The sequence below is a fragment of the Nymphalis io genome, chromosome 5 (genome assembly GCF_905147045.1).
Source record: "Nymphalis io chromosome 5, ilAglIoxx1.1, whole genome shotgun sequence".
NCBI lineage: Eukaryota > Metazoa > Arthropoda > Insecta > Lepidoptera > Nymphalidae > Nymphalis > Nymphalis io.
The window spans coordinates 13,673,439-13,692,431 of NC_065892.1; the positions used below are offsets into that span (position 1 = coordinate 13,673,439).

The 18,993-nt window shown below is 32.6% G+C and overlaps 1 protein-coding gene across 1 annotated transcript in view; it reads left to right on the forward strand.

Annotated features, from left to right (window-relative positions):
• The first annotated feature begins 204 nt into the window (after positions 1-204).
• Positions 205-18,993, forward strand: part of LOC126768419 (QRFP-like peptide receptor) — a 146,094-nt gene continuing 127,305 nt past the window's right edge. The window contains exon 1 of the mRNA XM_050486448.1: positions 205-404. Coding sequence (XP_050342405.1) covers positions 205-404 — 200 coding nt within the window. The remainder of the gene's footprint in view (positions 405-18,993) is intronic.

The following is an 18,993-nucleotide window of genomic DNA, read 5'->3' on the forward strand; positions in this document are numbered from 1 at the left end:
ACCTAACTATATTTATTTTATTTAATCGCTTCACAAATAATTTTTTGTTTTAACCATAGCAAAATATTAAAGGAATATCCTAAATAAGATTTTTGAAATCTTACAAAACTGTTTAATTATATAAGGTAATAATTTAAAACTGAGATAAATAATATGTTTGATGGAAATAGTGTGAACAATACAAGACAATAAATATTTCACGTTATGCCTCTAAAAACATTGAATTCGTCGTGGGATGGAGGGAGGAATGAGACTGAATTGTGGGGGGTAACTTCAATGGACCTGGACGTGTTCTACAACCCTGATGTGGTGATAATAGTGTTGTATGTGGTAGTGCTGACCGCCTCGCTGTCTGCTAATACGCTGCTCATCTTCATCGTGATCAAATTCCAATATATGAGAAGGTAAGATTTATATTTTATTACCATTTATTTCACTTCATACCTAGGCTTTAGCGGAATATCCTTATCTCCTTTAATAATATGTAAAATATGTTTAACAAAAACTAGACATTGTTTTTAAATAATAAAACATTGCTATTGATATAAATATTGAATTAATTACTATTATAAGAACGACAACAATGATAGCTAGTACAATTAATGGAATTTTAGTGACACAATACATTCGTCATTCATTCATTATACCCGAGTCATTTTCAGTGTAAATATCTGTAGTTATGTAGGATTAGTAAGGGTCGTATATCGTTCAAAATCAAAATTGATTGCTTAAATCATAAACCGATCTTATAATAAATTATCGTTAGTAATTGAATTTGGGTAATATTATACCTTAATCAATTCATATAATTGATCATGCGTGGGAAATTATTGTAATATTGCTTTATGTAAAAATAGTAACAGTAACAGCATGTGAATGTCTCACTGCTGGGCTAAGGCCTCCTCTCCGTTTTATGAGGAGAAGGTTTTGGATTTTATTCCATCACGCTACTCCAATGTGGCGGAATACACATGTGGTAGGATTTCAGTTAAATTAGACACATGTAGGTATCCTCACTATGTTTTCCTTCACCGTCAAGTACGAGATGAATTATAATCACAAATTAAGCACATGAAGTAGTTCTTGCCCAGGTTTGAACCCACGATCATCGGTTAAGATTCACGCGCTCTTACCGCTGGGCCATCTCTGTGTTCTAACAGCAGTGCAGAATTTTTAACTCAATAATATATGTAATTTAAATCCTACTTTTTCAATTGAAAGATTTTGATCTGAACATTTAGTAGGAATTTCAAATCATGCAAAATCCTATAGGAAACTGTTTGATATTTACATTGGCTTTAACTTTATTAGAAATACGTATCTAACGTCATATAATTAATTGTTTTCAAATTTTGAAGATCAAATTTGAATTTAACATTTCTATAAACATTTAAGTGAAACTTTTCTGCTACAAATTCTTATATCACGTCTGCTGAAGCACCTGTTTTAATATCATACACAAAACATGATAATAAAATTCAGATCTTTGATGAACTCATTCTAAACAATCTACATAATTAGTTTCATTATTTATTTAGCATTAAAACGTAATACTAAAAACATTAATGTATTTTCATTAAAGTTTAATTTTCTAAGTCTTCATTAATCTTATTTTATTCCTATACATAATTCTCTAATGATCGCATAAATTCGCTTAATATCTTAAATATTAAAAGAATCTTAATTTAACAGTAACTGATTGCGCTTTTATTTCAGGTCGAGGATTACGTAGAATATTGTTGCATTAAATTTTTTTACATCTTCAGTTATTTAACTGATTACGGCAGAGTTAAACAGGGTTTTGTATTTGCGTTGGAGTATGTTAACAAGCCTACTCCTGCCTCGTTGGCCTAGTGGCTTGATGTAAGACCGCAGACCCGGAGGTCCTGGGTTCAATTCCCAGGTCGGGCCAATAAAAAAGTTATCTAGTTAGCCCGGAATCTAGAAGTTGGAAGTGTGTACACTCCCGTCCCTCAGAAAGCACGTAAAGCCGTTGGTCCTGCACCTGAACTCTTTCCGGTCGTGTCGATTTGCCGTCCTATCGGATTATGAGAGTTAGGGAATAGAGAGTGCACCTGTGTTTGTGCACATACTTGTGCAAAATAATATCCCCTGCGTAGTTGGCTAAACTCTCTTGAGATTGGCCGCCGTGGCCGAAATCAGTCTGAAGGACATTATTATTATTATTATGTTAACAAGTCAAGCGGATTTACCAAAGGAGTTATCAATCCAAAAATTGTTTCAATGTTATGTGATAAACTTTTAATATTCTTATAAAAATGTCACGTTACAGCACCTTAGCAACTAAATAGATTCTTGCCGGCTCTTCTAAAGGTAGAATTCACATTCTGAACCTTCGTTACATAGAACTGACGTATTAGTAATAATTTTTTATAGATCTTAAAAGATCTTTGAAATATCTATTTTAACGAAAAACTATTATTTATTTTAAATCAGCTATTCCTAAAATAGTAAGAAATATAGTAAAGCGTTTAACCGTAGTACAACTACAAGGCTCGATACAATTATTTACTTTAGAATTATTTGTGATAGTTGAAAACCTTTAAGGTTAACCTTTCATTAGTCAGCACTAATGAAAGATCAACCTTCATACAGCTATACCAGACGCCGAGATGGCCTAGTGGTTAGAACGCGTGAATCTTAACCGATGATCGTAGGTTTAAACCCGAGCAAGCACCACTGAATTTTCATGTGCTTAATTTGTGTTTATAATTCGTTTCGTGCTTTACGGTGAAGGAAAACATCGTGAGGAAACCTGCATGACATATGCAATTTCATTGAAATTATGCCGTATGTGTATTCTACCAATCCGCATTGGAGCAGCGTGGTGGAATAAGCTCCAAACCTTCTCCTCAAAAGGGAGAGGAGGCCTTAGCCCAGCAGTGGGACATTAACAGGCTGTAGCTGTTACTGTATACCATTAGGCCAGACCGGCAGATTCAACGTTCCGACAATCATGTCGTTTGTATATTGGCGTATGTATCACATTAGCACTAGTCAGTTCAGGCAAAATAGAAAGTACTGATCGTGGTAAGAACTCGGGTATATTTACCGCGCTAATCTCAGGCATACTCAGACCGACTTTATTTGAATTTATTTAGAAAGTTTATAGGCTATAAAACTTCAGGATACAATTCTCAGTGGCGAAACAACGATCAACAACCTTAAAAAATCTGGGAAGTATCCTAATTTAACGCATGTCTAACTTAGTAAGTCTAAAAAGTAGAAGTAATAGCTTGATAATATCTTACGGCTGGAGAAAGGGCTCCTTTCCCCTTGAAGAGAATATTTGGAGCTTACCCCATCACGCTGCTTCAAGACTGGTTAGTAGATACACACATGAATACACAAATTAAAACAAGAATACTAATAAGTTTCATTATTTTTTCTTTTTGGTTATAGCCAAAGTATATAAAAACCAATATTTTATGTTCATCTGATGTAAATTTTTATTTCAAAGGATAATTTGAAATAGCTAAGATAATCCGAATCGAAGATTAAATTAAAAACGTCAAATTAAAAAAAAATATATAGAAATTCTTATTAATCTACTTATATACATATAATAAATTAATAAAAATCAAAAAGTAACTAAGGTTATAAAACAAAACATGTTCTTATATAACGAATTGCAAAGAGTGGGTCTGCTAATTTAATCTGTATGTTTTCATCAGTAAAAGTCTTCCTAAAACTATCCATTACCCTAAGCTCATTACCGCCCCAATATATTACAACCACTCAAGTCAACTTTACTGGGATTATGTCTACCCATTCATAATTCGGATGAAAATAATCTTAAAACTATTAATATGATTGTAATCATAATTGGGTAATAAAAAGTTATTAGGTTTTTCTGTCGAAAATTCTCAGTAGCAGCCCGAGTCTGGAAGCTGGAAGTGTTTAACACTCCCATGCCTCGGAAAGCACGTAAAGCCGTTGATGGCCGTCCTATCGGATTATGGGAGTTAGCGAATAGAGAGTGCACCTGTGTTTGTGTACATACTTATGCACTATAATATCTCCTGCTTAGTTGGCTAATCTCTCTTGAGATTGGCCTTCGTGTCTGAAATCGGTCCGAAGGGCATTATTTTTATTATTAATACTTGGGTTTTTTATAGTCGAATTAATATTAGTTTCTGACTTTAATTGTTTAGAAATAATAATTGTCCGTAATATTCCACTGCTGAACAAACTCTTCTTCTGTCCTCTCTTCACTTATTAAGAAAAGGCTTGGAACTTATTCCCGTAAGGAAACATTTGGAAATAGTTCTTTCTTTTGAAGTTTATGCATAAAGTTTTCCTTCACCGTCAAATATGAGTCGTATTTAACACAAATGAAATAAAAATATCCACGTGTTTGATATATTACGTCATTTACTTGTCTAATGATCTACGTACACCATCGTACAATATATTATTATAATTTCGCATATTTTATAATACGATTAGAGAAACTTATGAACGTTAATATGCCATTAACATACATCCGTGTGACGTTAATAATCCAAATATATCGTGTGACTCTGTTATCTGCATCGCGTATTTGTAAGGGTCGATATACAAAACATAGGCGCCACGCGTTCCTATTATCTGGCTTTAATTGTTTTAGTCTATCATATGGAAAGCTCATCACTTTGGTAGTCAGCAAGTACGTATACAAAACTTGAGGTCCTGGTCTAGAACAGCAGGTTGAGCAAATAAAAATTATAGGGTTTTTGTCAAGAATTTCTGTTATTCTATTTTTCGTGTATTTTCGCGTGCTTTATTTCTGCCATAATCTATCAGCATAAACATTCCGAGAGAACCGATATGAAACCTTCAAGAAAAGAGCGTGCTTATTCCTTAAAGGCGACGCACCTGCAAGGCCTTCGGGTGTTGCAGGTATCCATGAAAGATGTTTGTCACTATCCATCAGATGAGCCTCTTGCTCGTTTGCCCTCTCTTACATAAAATAGTAGTACTTGTATTCCATTGTATTTTTTACCGTTACAAAAAAATAACACGGAAGACTGCGCTTCGTTCAGAATATTAATATGTTTCTTAGATGTCAGATGTATCAAGAAATTACGTCCAGTATATATTTACGATCCTATGTCTTCTTTACGGGGCGACATCATAATACAACGCTAATTTTAGCGTGCATAACGTCTTGTGTGTTATTACCCATTACCACTTGGTGCTAGATGCGATTTGACTTTCATTAACGTGTGTTCGAGTCATATCATAGTTGTTAAAAAATAGTTAAATTGTAGTTTAAATTTATTTTAGAGCTGGTAATTTGTACATCGTTATAAGTAAAAAAATAAATCTCTTCGTTTTTGATCTCCGTGGTTTGGTTATTTTTATACAGCAGTGATGAAAAACTTTATTTCTTTCAATGGATAAAGTCTTTAAAGAGTAAGGTTAATCTGTTGCTTATATAATCGTATTAATAAATGTAAAACTCAAGTATTTATTCAAGAGATTCTAAAACGAAATTGATTTTTAATATTTTAGCGAAATTTTGTAATTTCGCTAAAATGAAATTAGCTTTTATATGCTCTGTTCTGATCTCAATTTTGTTATTATATAATATAATTCAAGGAAATATATAATAATACACTCGGATAGAAATCCCATCTCAATTTATATTACGATACTCATTTATTAGACGCTTTATACTTAATAAAATTATCATAGGAGATATTTTGGAAGGTATTCTACCAAATGTAGGCACATATATCGCGCATTATATAGTATATAATGTGTTTTTAATCTTACTCCATAACATAAATATTTGAAGAAACATTCATAAGTTTCACTTGTCTTACTATTGATTAATTGTAATTTACAATCAAATAATACAGAATTACAGTCCATTTTATATCAAGGAAACAATATTTAAAGTCGCAGCCGCTGTGGAAAATGTTAAAGCAAAAACATGGCTCAAGTATTTGTCTCTATTTCCAAATTATATGTTTGATTCGATTGCACTTGAAACACCAACTTCAACTTTAATGTCTGAACATTGCAAAAACATATATTACTTTGTTTTAATATTGCCTTAACTGGTTACAAATTACCTGTTGAATTTTCCGCCTATTCAACGGCGAAATTTTGCTAGAATAATGCTTCGATCCCATGTAGTCATGATTTGTACAGCAGATATTTTTAAATTAGATTTGTATATATTATTATTAACCCTCGACGTAAAAAGAGGTTTGTTATAAGTTTAACGTGTGCGTCTGTGTATCTATGTCAAATGTCTGTGCGTTTTCTGAGGGATCGTAGCTCCTGAAAGTGTGAACCGATTTTGATGTGGCTTTTTAAACTTTTTGTGTTGAGATGGTTTGGAGCTATAAATTATGAAGATTTGTTCAGGCGTTTGTGAATCATTAAACAGCTTATTTATTACTTAAACAGCTTATTTATTACTTAACAATAAGGTCTTACCGACTTTCACAGGTCCGATTGATTTGACATTGCGGTCCCTTGACGTGATGACGCTCGCATATATAAAAATATATATGTTTATACGAATTCAATTAATTCAACTACGAAATAATATGCATAAATTTGTTATTGAAATTTTATTTTAATAACAAATTTTATTTATTTTATCGACTACATTCATTTTGTTTTAACTACAAAAATATTATTTGTGAAACGGGTAATTTCGATATAAAAGCTAAAATAGTTAGCTGGAAGCTATGCAGCAATAATTAGCAAACAATGGCTTGGATAACCTCCAAATGTGGCGTGAAGTGTTCTAAAGCTTAGGAGCTTATACCATAGGTAAGAGAATTGGCTTTGAAATAATGCTTATAATTTTATCGTACATAGAAGGTGGAAATACGTTTAGATTATTTATTATCAAATGTCTATGTATATTTAGGAAATTTAATTAATATTTATAATTACTTGGATATAGACAAAGCCCAAAGGGTAAGTACCACCCATTCATTATTTATTCTGTCCCCAAACAGCACTATTTAGCACGATTGTTGAGTAATTCAGTTCGAAGGGTGATTCAGTGTAATTGCGGCACAAGGGACGTAACTTATTAGGTCTAAATAATGGTGGCGCATGGGTGATTTTTGGAATGGTTAATATTTATTGCGAAGTCGATTGTGGTGTTTACTTATCATATACTTACTATATATTCCATTTGTCCGCTTACTTCTTACAAAAAATAGCGTAATTTTTAAATTTGTATCAATTATATCGATGATAGTTTATTTTATAATTTTTTTTAAGCTCTGTTTATTTAAGTTTTGAATTTTTAAGATTTATCTCAAAATATGAATCTTAATTACTGATTTAACGATTATTATAAGATAATCACTATATTAATGTTGGAGAGCAAAGTTTTTGAATAAAACATTCACTACTTCAATAATGTATATATAAGGTAATTAGGGGGGCGAAATTACCTTCGCCCCCTGAGGAGAGCCACGAGCCAAGAACGGAGCACAGCATGGGAGGAGCAACGGATGCGTTATATCAATTTGATCCCGCATCCTCTCCGATCCTTGGAAAGTAACATGTAATTAACTGTCAAATGTCGCAACATTAGGTTTTGGTCCGATCTTCGAACACCACAGTGTTTCTGCTTTTTATGATTATTGCCAAGCTGTAAGCTCTTATTGCGTTGTTTAGAGCAGTCTTTGTCTTCCATATGAAGAGGTTTATTCGTCGTCCTATCCTATTTTTCGCGATATTGCAACGACAGCCCTGATAATGATATCATCAAGACGCTATTTAACTATGTGGTTCATTATTCGTATGTACGCAAGAGTGTGTGATACCAATATATGCCTTCTATGTCTATGTGTATAGGAGGAGCATGTTTCATTGTTGTTCGGGTATGTGCTTTATCTTTAACAGTTCTAAAGGAAGTTTGCAGGACTGGGATGAATACATATCACCGTGCATTTCAATTCGGTCGTATGATCGTATGCACAATTGGGTTCCAGTTTGGAATATTCCAATCGAAATGATTTATTTTGGTCGACGAATGGCAACTTGGTGATATCGCCGATACAATGGCCTTGCTTCATAACCGTTGATTCTTATTCATTATAAAACCTTTACTGTTATATATATATATATAATATTTTATGTGTAACGTCATTGACGACGCATGTACTTACCTGAAAATTGTCTACTTTTTAAATATAAAACTAACTTAAGGTTAATGTAATTTTTGGTAACGTAATATATATTTTATAAATAATTATAGCACTACAGAACCCAATAACAATCTTAAAACTATAAGCTTTTAGAGTCGTAAGTGCTATGTCAATTAGATTAGTTGTGTAGTTTCGTGTGAATTCGGCGAAAAAGAAAACTTATCTATCTCTTAATTATTATGGATAGTCTCCATTCGAAATTGCTAAGTAAATTAAAAATGGAATAAATCTTATTCAATGTATTTTAGGTTTTTTTGTTAATTATTATATTGAGATTGTAATAAATACAACACATTTATAATTCATTTCGTGGTTGATGATGAAGAAAAATATAATGACGAAATATGTCTATTAAAATTCTGCATAATGTATGCATATATAAGGCTTAGAGATGTACAAATATCTCTAAGCCTTATCAATAGGAAGAAGGCCTTTGAATCACTGTTTGTTTTGAACTATCTTCAACTTCTAACGTTTAACGGTTTTACCGCAGTTTTAATATTATTTTATTTTTGTATTGGCCAGTACCAATACTGTGCTAAAGATACGTGCGAAATAGAGCTTATTTGTTTATGTCCTGGAAAGGTAAGTCGATTATTTTATTTTATTCATCGACATTATAAGTAACTAGTTGCCGCCCACGTCTTCGCCCGTGAGGTAGGCTTTAGGTACCATATGTTTCTTTTGTAACCCTAACAACGTGTATGCAAAATTTGAAAAGGTAGGTTAAATTTTTTATCCGAGTACATTTAGAAATAAAATTTAAAGTTAGAATTTGAGCATAAGGTTTGAAAGAAAATGTTTTTAAAGTTAACGCAAATAGCTTAAACATTGCAAGCGTTCTTTATTTAGTTTGTTTTCTTAACTTGTATGCCAAGTTGGAGCGATCTACGTAGATAAACCGTATTTTGTTAAACTTCGGTACAAGTTTTCAATACTGTGTGACAGTTAAAAGATTTATGCAAATATCTTTGGCATAATAAATGCATCTATTCGACATTTAAGCTATTTATCAATTTATGGAGTTAAAAAAGCAACATCTTACTGCTAGAGAAAATATTAAATGTAAAATAAATTTTAAATCAAAAATATAGGGGCTATTCTAAGGATGATGGGCATTAGGTGTTATTTAGATGAAATAGTTGGAAAGTATAATATATAAAGACAAAGAAATTCATATATCAAACTTTATAACAATGATAACGGAGTGTAAAAATAAATAAATATAATAATAATAAAAAAACTACCATCCTGTTTTTTTCTAAGCCGGTAAAGGTCGAAAGGTTTTTTTGTAAAGGTAATTCGTTTGAAATGAATTGTCTTTTTGAACAGGATACATAATGATTTATATATTATTCCGTCTCCTGGGGCTGAATGTAATAAAATGAAACCTTTCTTTATTTTCACTTGCCAAAACAATTCAAACGAACACAATTTATCTGACTCGGAATTGTGATAATGTTATACATGAATATACATGCAGAAAACTTTCATGCATTATGAACTTTTACTTATTAAACAAATTGACAATTTAACATATTAATACACGTTTATATTGAAATTTCATAATAAGGGCCGTGGCAATACGTGAAGGTAAGTAATGTGAGATGGGTTAGACACTATAATTTCTACGGTGATTGCGATGAGGCTTCGTTTTAGTTTAAGAGCAGTTTATATCCTAGGATTAATTAAAGATTTTAATGAATATCCGACTACTACACTTCTGAATTTGCTTTATGCTTCCAAATTTAAAACATAATTTAAAAGTCCGAACATGCTAAATGAAAGCCTGCGTTATAAATCTTTAAATAATTTGAAGATTTTTACTCGCAAAGCAATTAACGATGAACAATAACAACAGCAAATAGAGTTGTTTAATGTTTTATTCAATTATATTATATGCAAGCAGCAATATTTATTGTTGTGTTCCGGTTTGAGTGGTGAGTAAGACAATATAACTACAAGCAGAAGAGACGTAACATCTTAGTTTCCAAGGTTGGCGATATAAGGAATGGTTAAGATTTCTTACAGTGCAAATGTATTTTTTTTTATTTTATTTTTATTTCATAGGTAGACGGACGGGTATATGGGACTCCTGATGGTTAGTGGTCACCAACTCTCATAGACATTGGCATTGTAAGAAATAGTAACTATCGCTTACATCGCCAATGCACCACCAACCTTATTATATATATAATATAATCAAATAAATATACAGAAATATATTGTATCCAAATAAATATTATAGGCATTGTTGACATACCATCAGCATAAATATGGCCTATTTGCCAGTTGCCTCATTCATTTTCACACGGTCTCTTTTATCCTGGTTATTCTCAGAAATGCACAAAAAAAAACAATGCTTATATATTGAAAAAGGGCTCCTTAAATCAACGTTGGCTTAGGTGAACTCAAGCTCCAGCATGTTACATGCCCTGCCTACAACAAAACTTATAATTAGCTACATATTACTGTAAAATGTATATTGAGATACTTTACTAAATAGCTGAGCCGTGACGTATTCAGAACATATATATTGATTATCTTTGAAATAGAAATTTAATTACACTTTCATATTTGCGTCGTTCAAAGATATAGAAGTGTCGTAATATCATAGATGTATGTTAGTAAAGTGATATTTTTTAATATTTAATGAACATTATTTATCAATATATAGTTTTATTGGAGGCGAGGCCTGTATTCTTTCTCGGGGTTCAAGCTTGCTTCATACCAAATTTTATCAAAATCGGTTTAGTATTCTATCATGAAAGCATATCAGAGAGACAGCGTATTTTCACATTCATAATATTGGTACAGATTTTATCTCTTTATAAAACAGAACCTTCATAGGATTATTTTGTGTTGGTTTGTTTGTGTCTAATCGGCTATGGAATGAAACTTGTTGAAATTCTTACTCCTATAGAGTTAATGACCTTATCACTGATATGTAGAATATATATATATATATATATATATATATATTTAATAACGGTAATATTTAAGTAGCGTACAGATTCTAATATTTAATTTTAACAAAATATATCAAGTTCAATGTTTCAAGTGTGTATAAATACTCGCTTCCATAAGGTTATGGTTCAGCGGTGAGCAGATGTAAATATTAACCAATTCCGAGTTCATACGGGACGCACCACTGAATTCACCTTATCTCTGAGATACATTGAAATATTACAATGTGAAGTAAAATCATAAAACGTTATTTAGTGTACGAGTATATAACAGTCTTCTATGTGAGCGAGAACCAATTTGTCCCCGAACACGCCCAAGATATTATTAATTACTCATCAAGCTAAGCTTGGCAAGTTTCACACTCTCCTCATTAAATAATTTATCTTGAATATTTAGCTAATAAAGCAAAATATATTCGTATTGAAATTCAGTCGAAAAGTTCCTAAAATTTCCAATATTTTGCATGAGAGAATTGGAGACTTGCATAATAAGCGTTTTGTCAGCGGAATATATATATATATATATATATATATATATATATATATATAAAGTAAGTATATAATAAAGCTTCAATTGCGAATCGAACTCGCGTAAAGAGGGTTTCGTACTATAACAATAGATAAATATTTAAATAATTTGGCTTTATCCAATGTAAAACCACAAAATGTTTATATATAATGTTTTTTAATTATGATAAGAAAGTGAACTTTAAAAACATACTTCTTTTATGTACTACATTGAATTATATCTCTCATTTATTTCCTGTATATAACACAGTAAATAAATGAGGGCAAATAAATCAGTTTTTCATAAGACTAATTTTTTCTTCGTTACAAGGCATGCCTTTTAAGTAATGTCGTTTCAAAATTTCCCGGCAAGTTTGAATTTGGAACTGTTCTATATTCAAATGTGTTTAAATTTTGAATCTCAAAACAGTTGAAAGTATTAGGATTAATGCTATTGTTTAGTCACAGCGTCGATTGGAATCTGTCAGGTTACGTACGAAAATGAATCTTTCTAAGGAAAATGTTCGTGCAATAATTTTCTACAACTTTAGAAGAGGCCTGACACGGCTTCAGTGTTTTGAAGAGCTAAGAGTGTTCATTGATGAAGCATTGTCTGTAGACTGTCGAACGCTGGTATTTAGAATTCCAGCGTGGACATACTAGTGTTAGTGACAAATCTCGCGAAGGACGCCCAAAATCCGCCTTCACTGAAGATAACATCATTGCTGTGAGACAACTAATTCTCGCAGATCGTCATGTGACGTATCGAGAGATAGAGGCTCTATTAGGCATCTCAGGGACAACCATTCAGAAGATCTTGCATGAAGCGCTTGGTGTAAGCAAGCTAGTTTGCCGTTGGATACCGCATCTGCTTTCCAACGATCACAAGGCGGCCCGCGTCAGATGGTGTAAGAAAACTCTTCAAAGGTTCAACCGAGGAGAGTCAAATCACGTCTACGACATCATCAGTGGTGACGAATCTTGGATCTATGCCTACGATCCTGATTCCAAACAACAATCTACAATCTGGGTCTTTCAAGACGAGCCAAAGCCGACTAAAGTTGTTCGTTCTCAAAGCACTTCAAAGAAGATGGTGGCCACGTTCGTTGGAAAAACCGGCCATGTTACGACTATTGCACTTGAAGATCGTAGAACGGTTAACGCAGAGTGGTATACCACAGTTTGTTTACTACAAGTCATCGCCGAACTTCGAAAATCTAATTCAAAGCGACGCATCATCCTGCACCACGACAACGCAAGCTCACAAAGCGCTCGTCAAACGATTGAGTATTTGAAGCAGGAAAAAGTAGAAATTCTTGACCATCCATACAGTCCTGACCTAAGCCCTAACGATTTCTTTACATTTCTTAAAATTAATTTCTTTCAAGTCAGCCATTTTGAACACCCCCACTTTAGACTGAAATAAATGTTATAATAACTGGTTTGAGCGAATGGAAAAGTGTATTAAGCTACGTGGTGAATACTTTGAAAAACAATAAAGACTACTATAAGGTTCTAGTTGTGTTTTTGTCTTCAAACGACAAAACTTAAAAGGCATGCCTCGTTTTAATCTTATACAAAGGTAAGACAAAATATCGTTAATAAACCTTTCCGCGGTGAAGTTTTAAATTAAGTTTAATGCTTCGTCGATAAGAGCGTTTTTGCTTTTGTAGACGTTTACTCCCTTTGAAAGCTTTACATGTATTATTTATTACAATTAATTTGAAAGAATATGTAATTCTTATTAAGAATGATCATCATTTTAAGTTAAAAATGACAAGAGTTTTATAGTTTCCTAAATAACTGTTTTCAAATTAGGCGCACAAGTCTTATTGATGCTTGCTTAAAGCCAAATCACTGATATGTCAAAATCGAAATAGAAGCTCTATATAGATTGTGCTTACACAAATATTTTTTTATATATTTTTATAATTTAATAATAATAATAATATCCTGGGATATTATTCACACAAGGCTATCTGATCCCAAACTAAGCAGAGCTTATACTATGGAAACCAGACAACTGATATACTTCTTTTTTTTATAAATACATACTTATATGACAATTACACCCATACTAAGGACAAACAAACATGTTTACACACACCAATGTCTGCCCTGGGTAGGAAACGACCTGCGGCGCGAAAGGCAAGTATCTACCAATCACGCCAACCATCTCGTCAGTTCAATTTTTTCAGTAAGTTTTAAATTTGAGCTGCAAAACGATATGGATTTATAGTTATATATATATTAAATCCACAACTAATTATTTATTTAACAGTTATTAGGTCAATGTATGAAATATTAACAGTGATTTAGGAACCATTCATTATTAATAATACCTCTGTTGGCAGCGATTTTCTGCTTCAATTGTTAATTAATTATATCATATTATTATGATATTAATTGTACATCTAATCACTTAAAGCAAATACTAATAAGTAAGTCGAGAAGACGCAGTGGTAAGAACGCGTGAATCTTAACCGATGAACGTAGGTTCAAAACCGGGCCAGCACCTTTGAATTTTCATGTGCTTAATTTCTGTTATAATTTATCTCGTGCTTTTCGGTGAAGGAAAATATCGTGAGAAAACCTGCATGTATCTAATTTCATCGAAACTTTGCCACAAGTGTATTTCACCAACCCGCATTGGAGCAGCGTGGTGGAATAAGCTCCAAAGACCTCCTCTCCCTTTTTGAGGAGAAGATCCTCAAAAAGGGAGATGAGGTCTTAGCCCAGTAGTGGGATATTTACAGGCTGTTACTGTACTGTAAATACTAATAGTTACATATACACGGTGCAGGTTCGATTGTGAGTTTCGGCAATTTGCTTGTGTTTTTTTATGGACGGATAATATAAATTAATAAGTTTATATTTCTCACATCTCCAATGTCTATGAGGGTTGATTTACACTTATCATCAGCCTATTTGCCCGATCTCCTACTTAACAAAAAAAAAAACACTTTTTGATATTTCAAAATCGTGTTGCGTGTTAGTATCGAGTTTCTTCTTACATACTAAGTAAATACATTTAGCTCTTCCTAATTTGAAATATATTTTTCGAAGCTTTACTTGAACTTAATTATAATTGGCAAGTATATCCCAAGAGACTAAAATCAGTTCCGTAGTATTTTAATAGTAATTTGGGCTACGCTTGTCGAATAATTAAGAAATAATAATACCATTTATTTGTTATTGCAAGGCATACTGTATTTAAGATTTAAAATATTCAAATACTGAATGCCCAAGATTGGGATGGTTAGTTGGAGGCTTTTGTCCAGCATGGACGGCGATAAGGTGAAAAAAAACAAAACCTAATTGCTTATACTGTTATCTGCAAAATAAAAAGGTTTCATTAAAGAGTTTCAAACTTGAACGTGCGCCAAATTCATTTTGTAATTTGGCAAATTTAGCAATAATTATATTTAAGCTTGGATTATACTTAAGCTTGGAAAAGCGATTTTCATGCAACGCATAAAGTTTCTCACAAAATAACTAATTTATGTAGAGACTGGTGGTAGGGCTTTGTGCAAGCTCGTCTGGGTAGGTACCATCCACTCATCAGGTTGAAGGGTGGGTGAGTGTAAATACAGGCTCAAAGGACAAAACATCTTAGCTCCCAAGGTCGGTGGCGCATTGGCGATGTAAGCGATGGTTAACATTTCTTACAATGCCAATGTCTATGGGCGTTGGTGACAACTTATCATAAGGTGGCCCATATGCTCGTCCGCCTACCCATACTATAAAAAAAGAACGTTACTGTATTACGTTTTACGGATATTATTATTATTTTGATCGAACACTACATAAATGACATAAATAAATATACAGTTTACCGGATATTGGAGAGGCCTATGTCCGGCAGTGGATTGACTGATGATAGGTATTGCTGTTTGGCGATAGAATTTCTGATGAGTGGGTGGCACCTACTCAGTCGGGCTTGCACAAAGCCCTACTACCAAGTAAGTTACTTACGAGCTTTTTACATGAAATATAATAAAAACATCGGAAATGTACATTGTTTTTATTTAAAAAATAAGTAATTTTACATACGTTTCTGTTGACGGTACGAATATAGCCCTCGCAACAAGACTGCCAACCTTATTTACGAAAAACCTCAAGGTCCTTACGTTAGTCTGTTGCGGTCTGATGTATATTCTATAAGGGAATCTACATAAATTGTATTAACGCCTCGGTTCGATCTAGTTTCTAGTTGCCCACGAAGGACTTTAACATTACTTGTGAGTATCTTATAAGTGTTACTCTATTTTAATTCGTTCGTGTTTCGTGCAAAACCATTTAGAAATCATTGTTTTTATAATTATCGGTATAAAATATTGTTTATTTTATTTATTATTCGCTTTTCCTTTTCCCTATACAACCTTGGAATGATTCTGCTGGTTTTTAGAGTTCCTCACCTCACCATCTAAAGATTGAGGTAATCTAAAGATCTTTTGTAGTGATTTTAAGATCACTTCGTCTGTCCATCTGTTCGTCAACATCCTTTTTTCAGGAACGCGTAGAGGTATAAAGTTTAAATTAATATCAATTATTGTTTATGTCGCATTTCTCATATATTCGCAAAGGTATCTATAGGGTACTTCCCGTTGACGTAGGATCATGAAATAAGACAAGAAGCAGTATCTTGGAGCACAAATATAGGAAAAATCCGTAAAATTATAAAAAGGCACTATGCGGTGTCATTCATATGAACTTTTAATAAATCCGAGCTAATCGCAGGTTGCTATTATCGGCAGCTCCCAGCAATAGCACCAAATCAATTAGTCCCAAATCCCTCCCATCGTTCTTAATGGTATAGCGCTTCCACTGCTCCCAACGATTAAAAATTTGGGGCTCATAATAGATAAGTCGCTCTCTTGGGTTCCTCAAATAGTAGAAGAGGTGAGTCGAAATTTTTTCTCCATCATTCGCTCTCTCAGGCGCTGGAAAAAGTTTTTGCCGTATAAAACCTTAGCCAGCTTTGCTATTACCCCTTTTGGACTATGCTGACTCGATCTATTTAGATATTTCTGAGGAAATGCTAAATAAACTAGAGCGCTTGAAGAACATGTGTATTTGCATAATATTTGGATAACGTACATATAATCATATTACCCAGCATCGTAAAACACTAAGGTGGCTGCCAATACGGTTGCGTCGAAATATACTAATCCTTTCGTTGCTTTTTACCATACTCTACCATCCTCAAACTCCAACTTATTTAAAAGAGCGATTTACCTTTCTTGGCTCTCATACATCAATCAATTTGCGCTCTGAGCAAGATAATAAATTGCTGATCCGTCTGAGTTGTACTATAATATACAGCAACTCCTTTACGGTACGGACAAATTCGTCATTCTGAATCCGTACATATTTTTAAAAGTCGTTTGCATAATTATTATTTAATATTATAAAGCATATAATTGTATTATTATATGTATATGGTTATTTATTTCTCATATAAGTTTATATATATTTATGATTGTATATATAAGTGTATATCCAATACCAAATACCAAGTGTGTATACCACTTCTAGATAAGAGATTAAAACTGGATGAAGTTGGAGAGTTTCTCCCAGTGGTATTGTACTGAAATAAAATTATGAACCAAGAAAAAAAAAATATAAACGTCGAAACAAACTTTGAAATACGTACTCGAAGCGAGAGAATAAAACAATAACTTCTCTTACATGCTTGAAGTTTTCAATTCTACTTTATATAACGATAAGAGCTGGTCCATAATAATATGTTGTTATTTGAAATACATTTATATTGTGTCTACCATTTGATAGTTAGCTAGTCACAGATTAGACGTAATTAATAATTATCAGGCACACAGACGATAACTATAATTACAATTTCTGTGTTCATTCAACGTTCAAAATTATTCAACACGAAACGGCGTTATCAGATTTGTTCACATAAAATATTTCAAGTGTACATCACTCGCGGTACAAGGCTAAGTGTTTGTAAGAGGAAAAAATATAAGGCCGTTATCAAACTTGGTTGATATGTATGGAGTATTGGAAAATGAAGTCGTATGTATTTTGCCGAAATACGTATGTTTAGCCAGATTTGTGATGCTAAATCCCTTAACTCATTTCGACTAGTCTGTGAGCAATTCATCTTTATATCTATTCTTTATTGGAGACAGATCAAATTTTAATGAACAATTAAATTTAACTATACCTATAGTTCACAGCAAATTTTATTCTCCGCACGCCCACTGATGTTTATTTTAGAATCTTTCAATTTATGCTATGACATGGTGACTAACGGACTCATCTAGTCTGGAACGAGTTTATTGTTTATTTTAGTATCGAAATAGCGTGCGAGATTGAAGCCGCCATTAATTTTTATTCAATACAAGCTCTAACAATGTCTCTATTTAAAACTATATTTTATAAAAATGCGGATACACAATTGCAAAAGCGCTACGCAAATACGCAGTGGCGTTTAGAGAAACGAGAGATAAATCCCCTAGTTTTTATTCCACCCTTAAGTGTAAATTCGCTCGCTTAAATTTAAATGGAACCACTCTCAAAGGACTAGTCTATTTAATGAAAAAAAAGAATAGTTAAAACCTTTTTAGTTTTCAATCTGCGAAAATATCGAGCAATATACACGTAATGAATATATATAATGTTGATAATATAATGTTGACTTAACCGAAGGCCAATTAAATATGCTTGAGATACTTCAAAATACATTTATTCGGTTTATATTTGGATTACGCAAATATGACCACATTTCACAATTTCGTTCTCGTCTTAATTGGTTACCCATTCAACTTCGCTGGAATATGCACATCCCGTCTATTCTGTACTGTGTGCAGTTTCACCCTTATACTCCCCCTTACTTGAAGGAGAAATTTTTATTTTTAGGAAATCCTGGAGAAGTCCTTCGTTCTGTGAAGAGATGGATTTTAAGGGTGCCCGAACATAAGTCATCTTTTTATAATAATTCTTTTACAATTCAGGCTATTAAACTCTGGAACGATCTTCCTTTAAATATTCGGGAGGCCAAATCTTGTAAAAGATCACTTTTTGTCTCAAGTGCATTATCAATACCAATAATTTCTTTTATTTCAGTATTTTTTGTATTATTCATTTGTTTATTTTTTCTTTCTTGTTATGTTTGAGGACTTATCGTTTTATTCGTTGTTGCTGTATATAGTATGTATTTATATCATATATTTGTAATTTTGTATGCACTGATAATATGATTTATTTATTGATATATAATATGTGTATTTTATATTTATATTTGTTTATTGGTTTTGTTTTCATTAAATATTAATATTATTTTATTCATACCACCACCTACC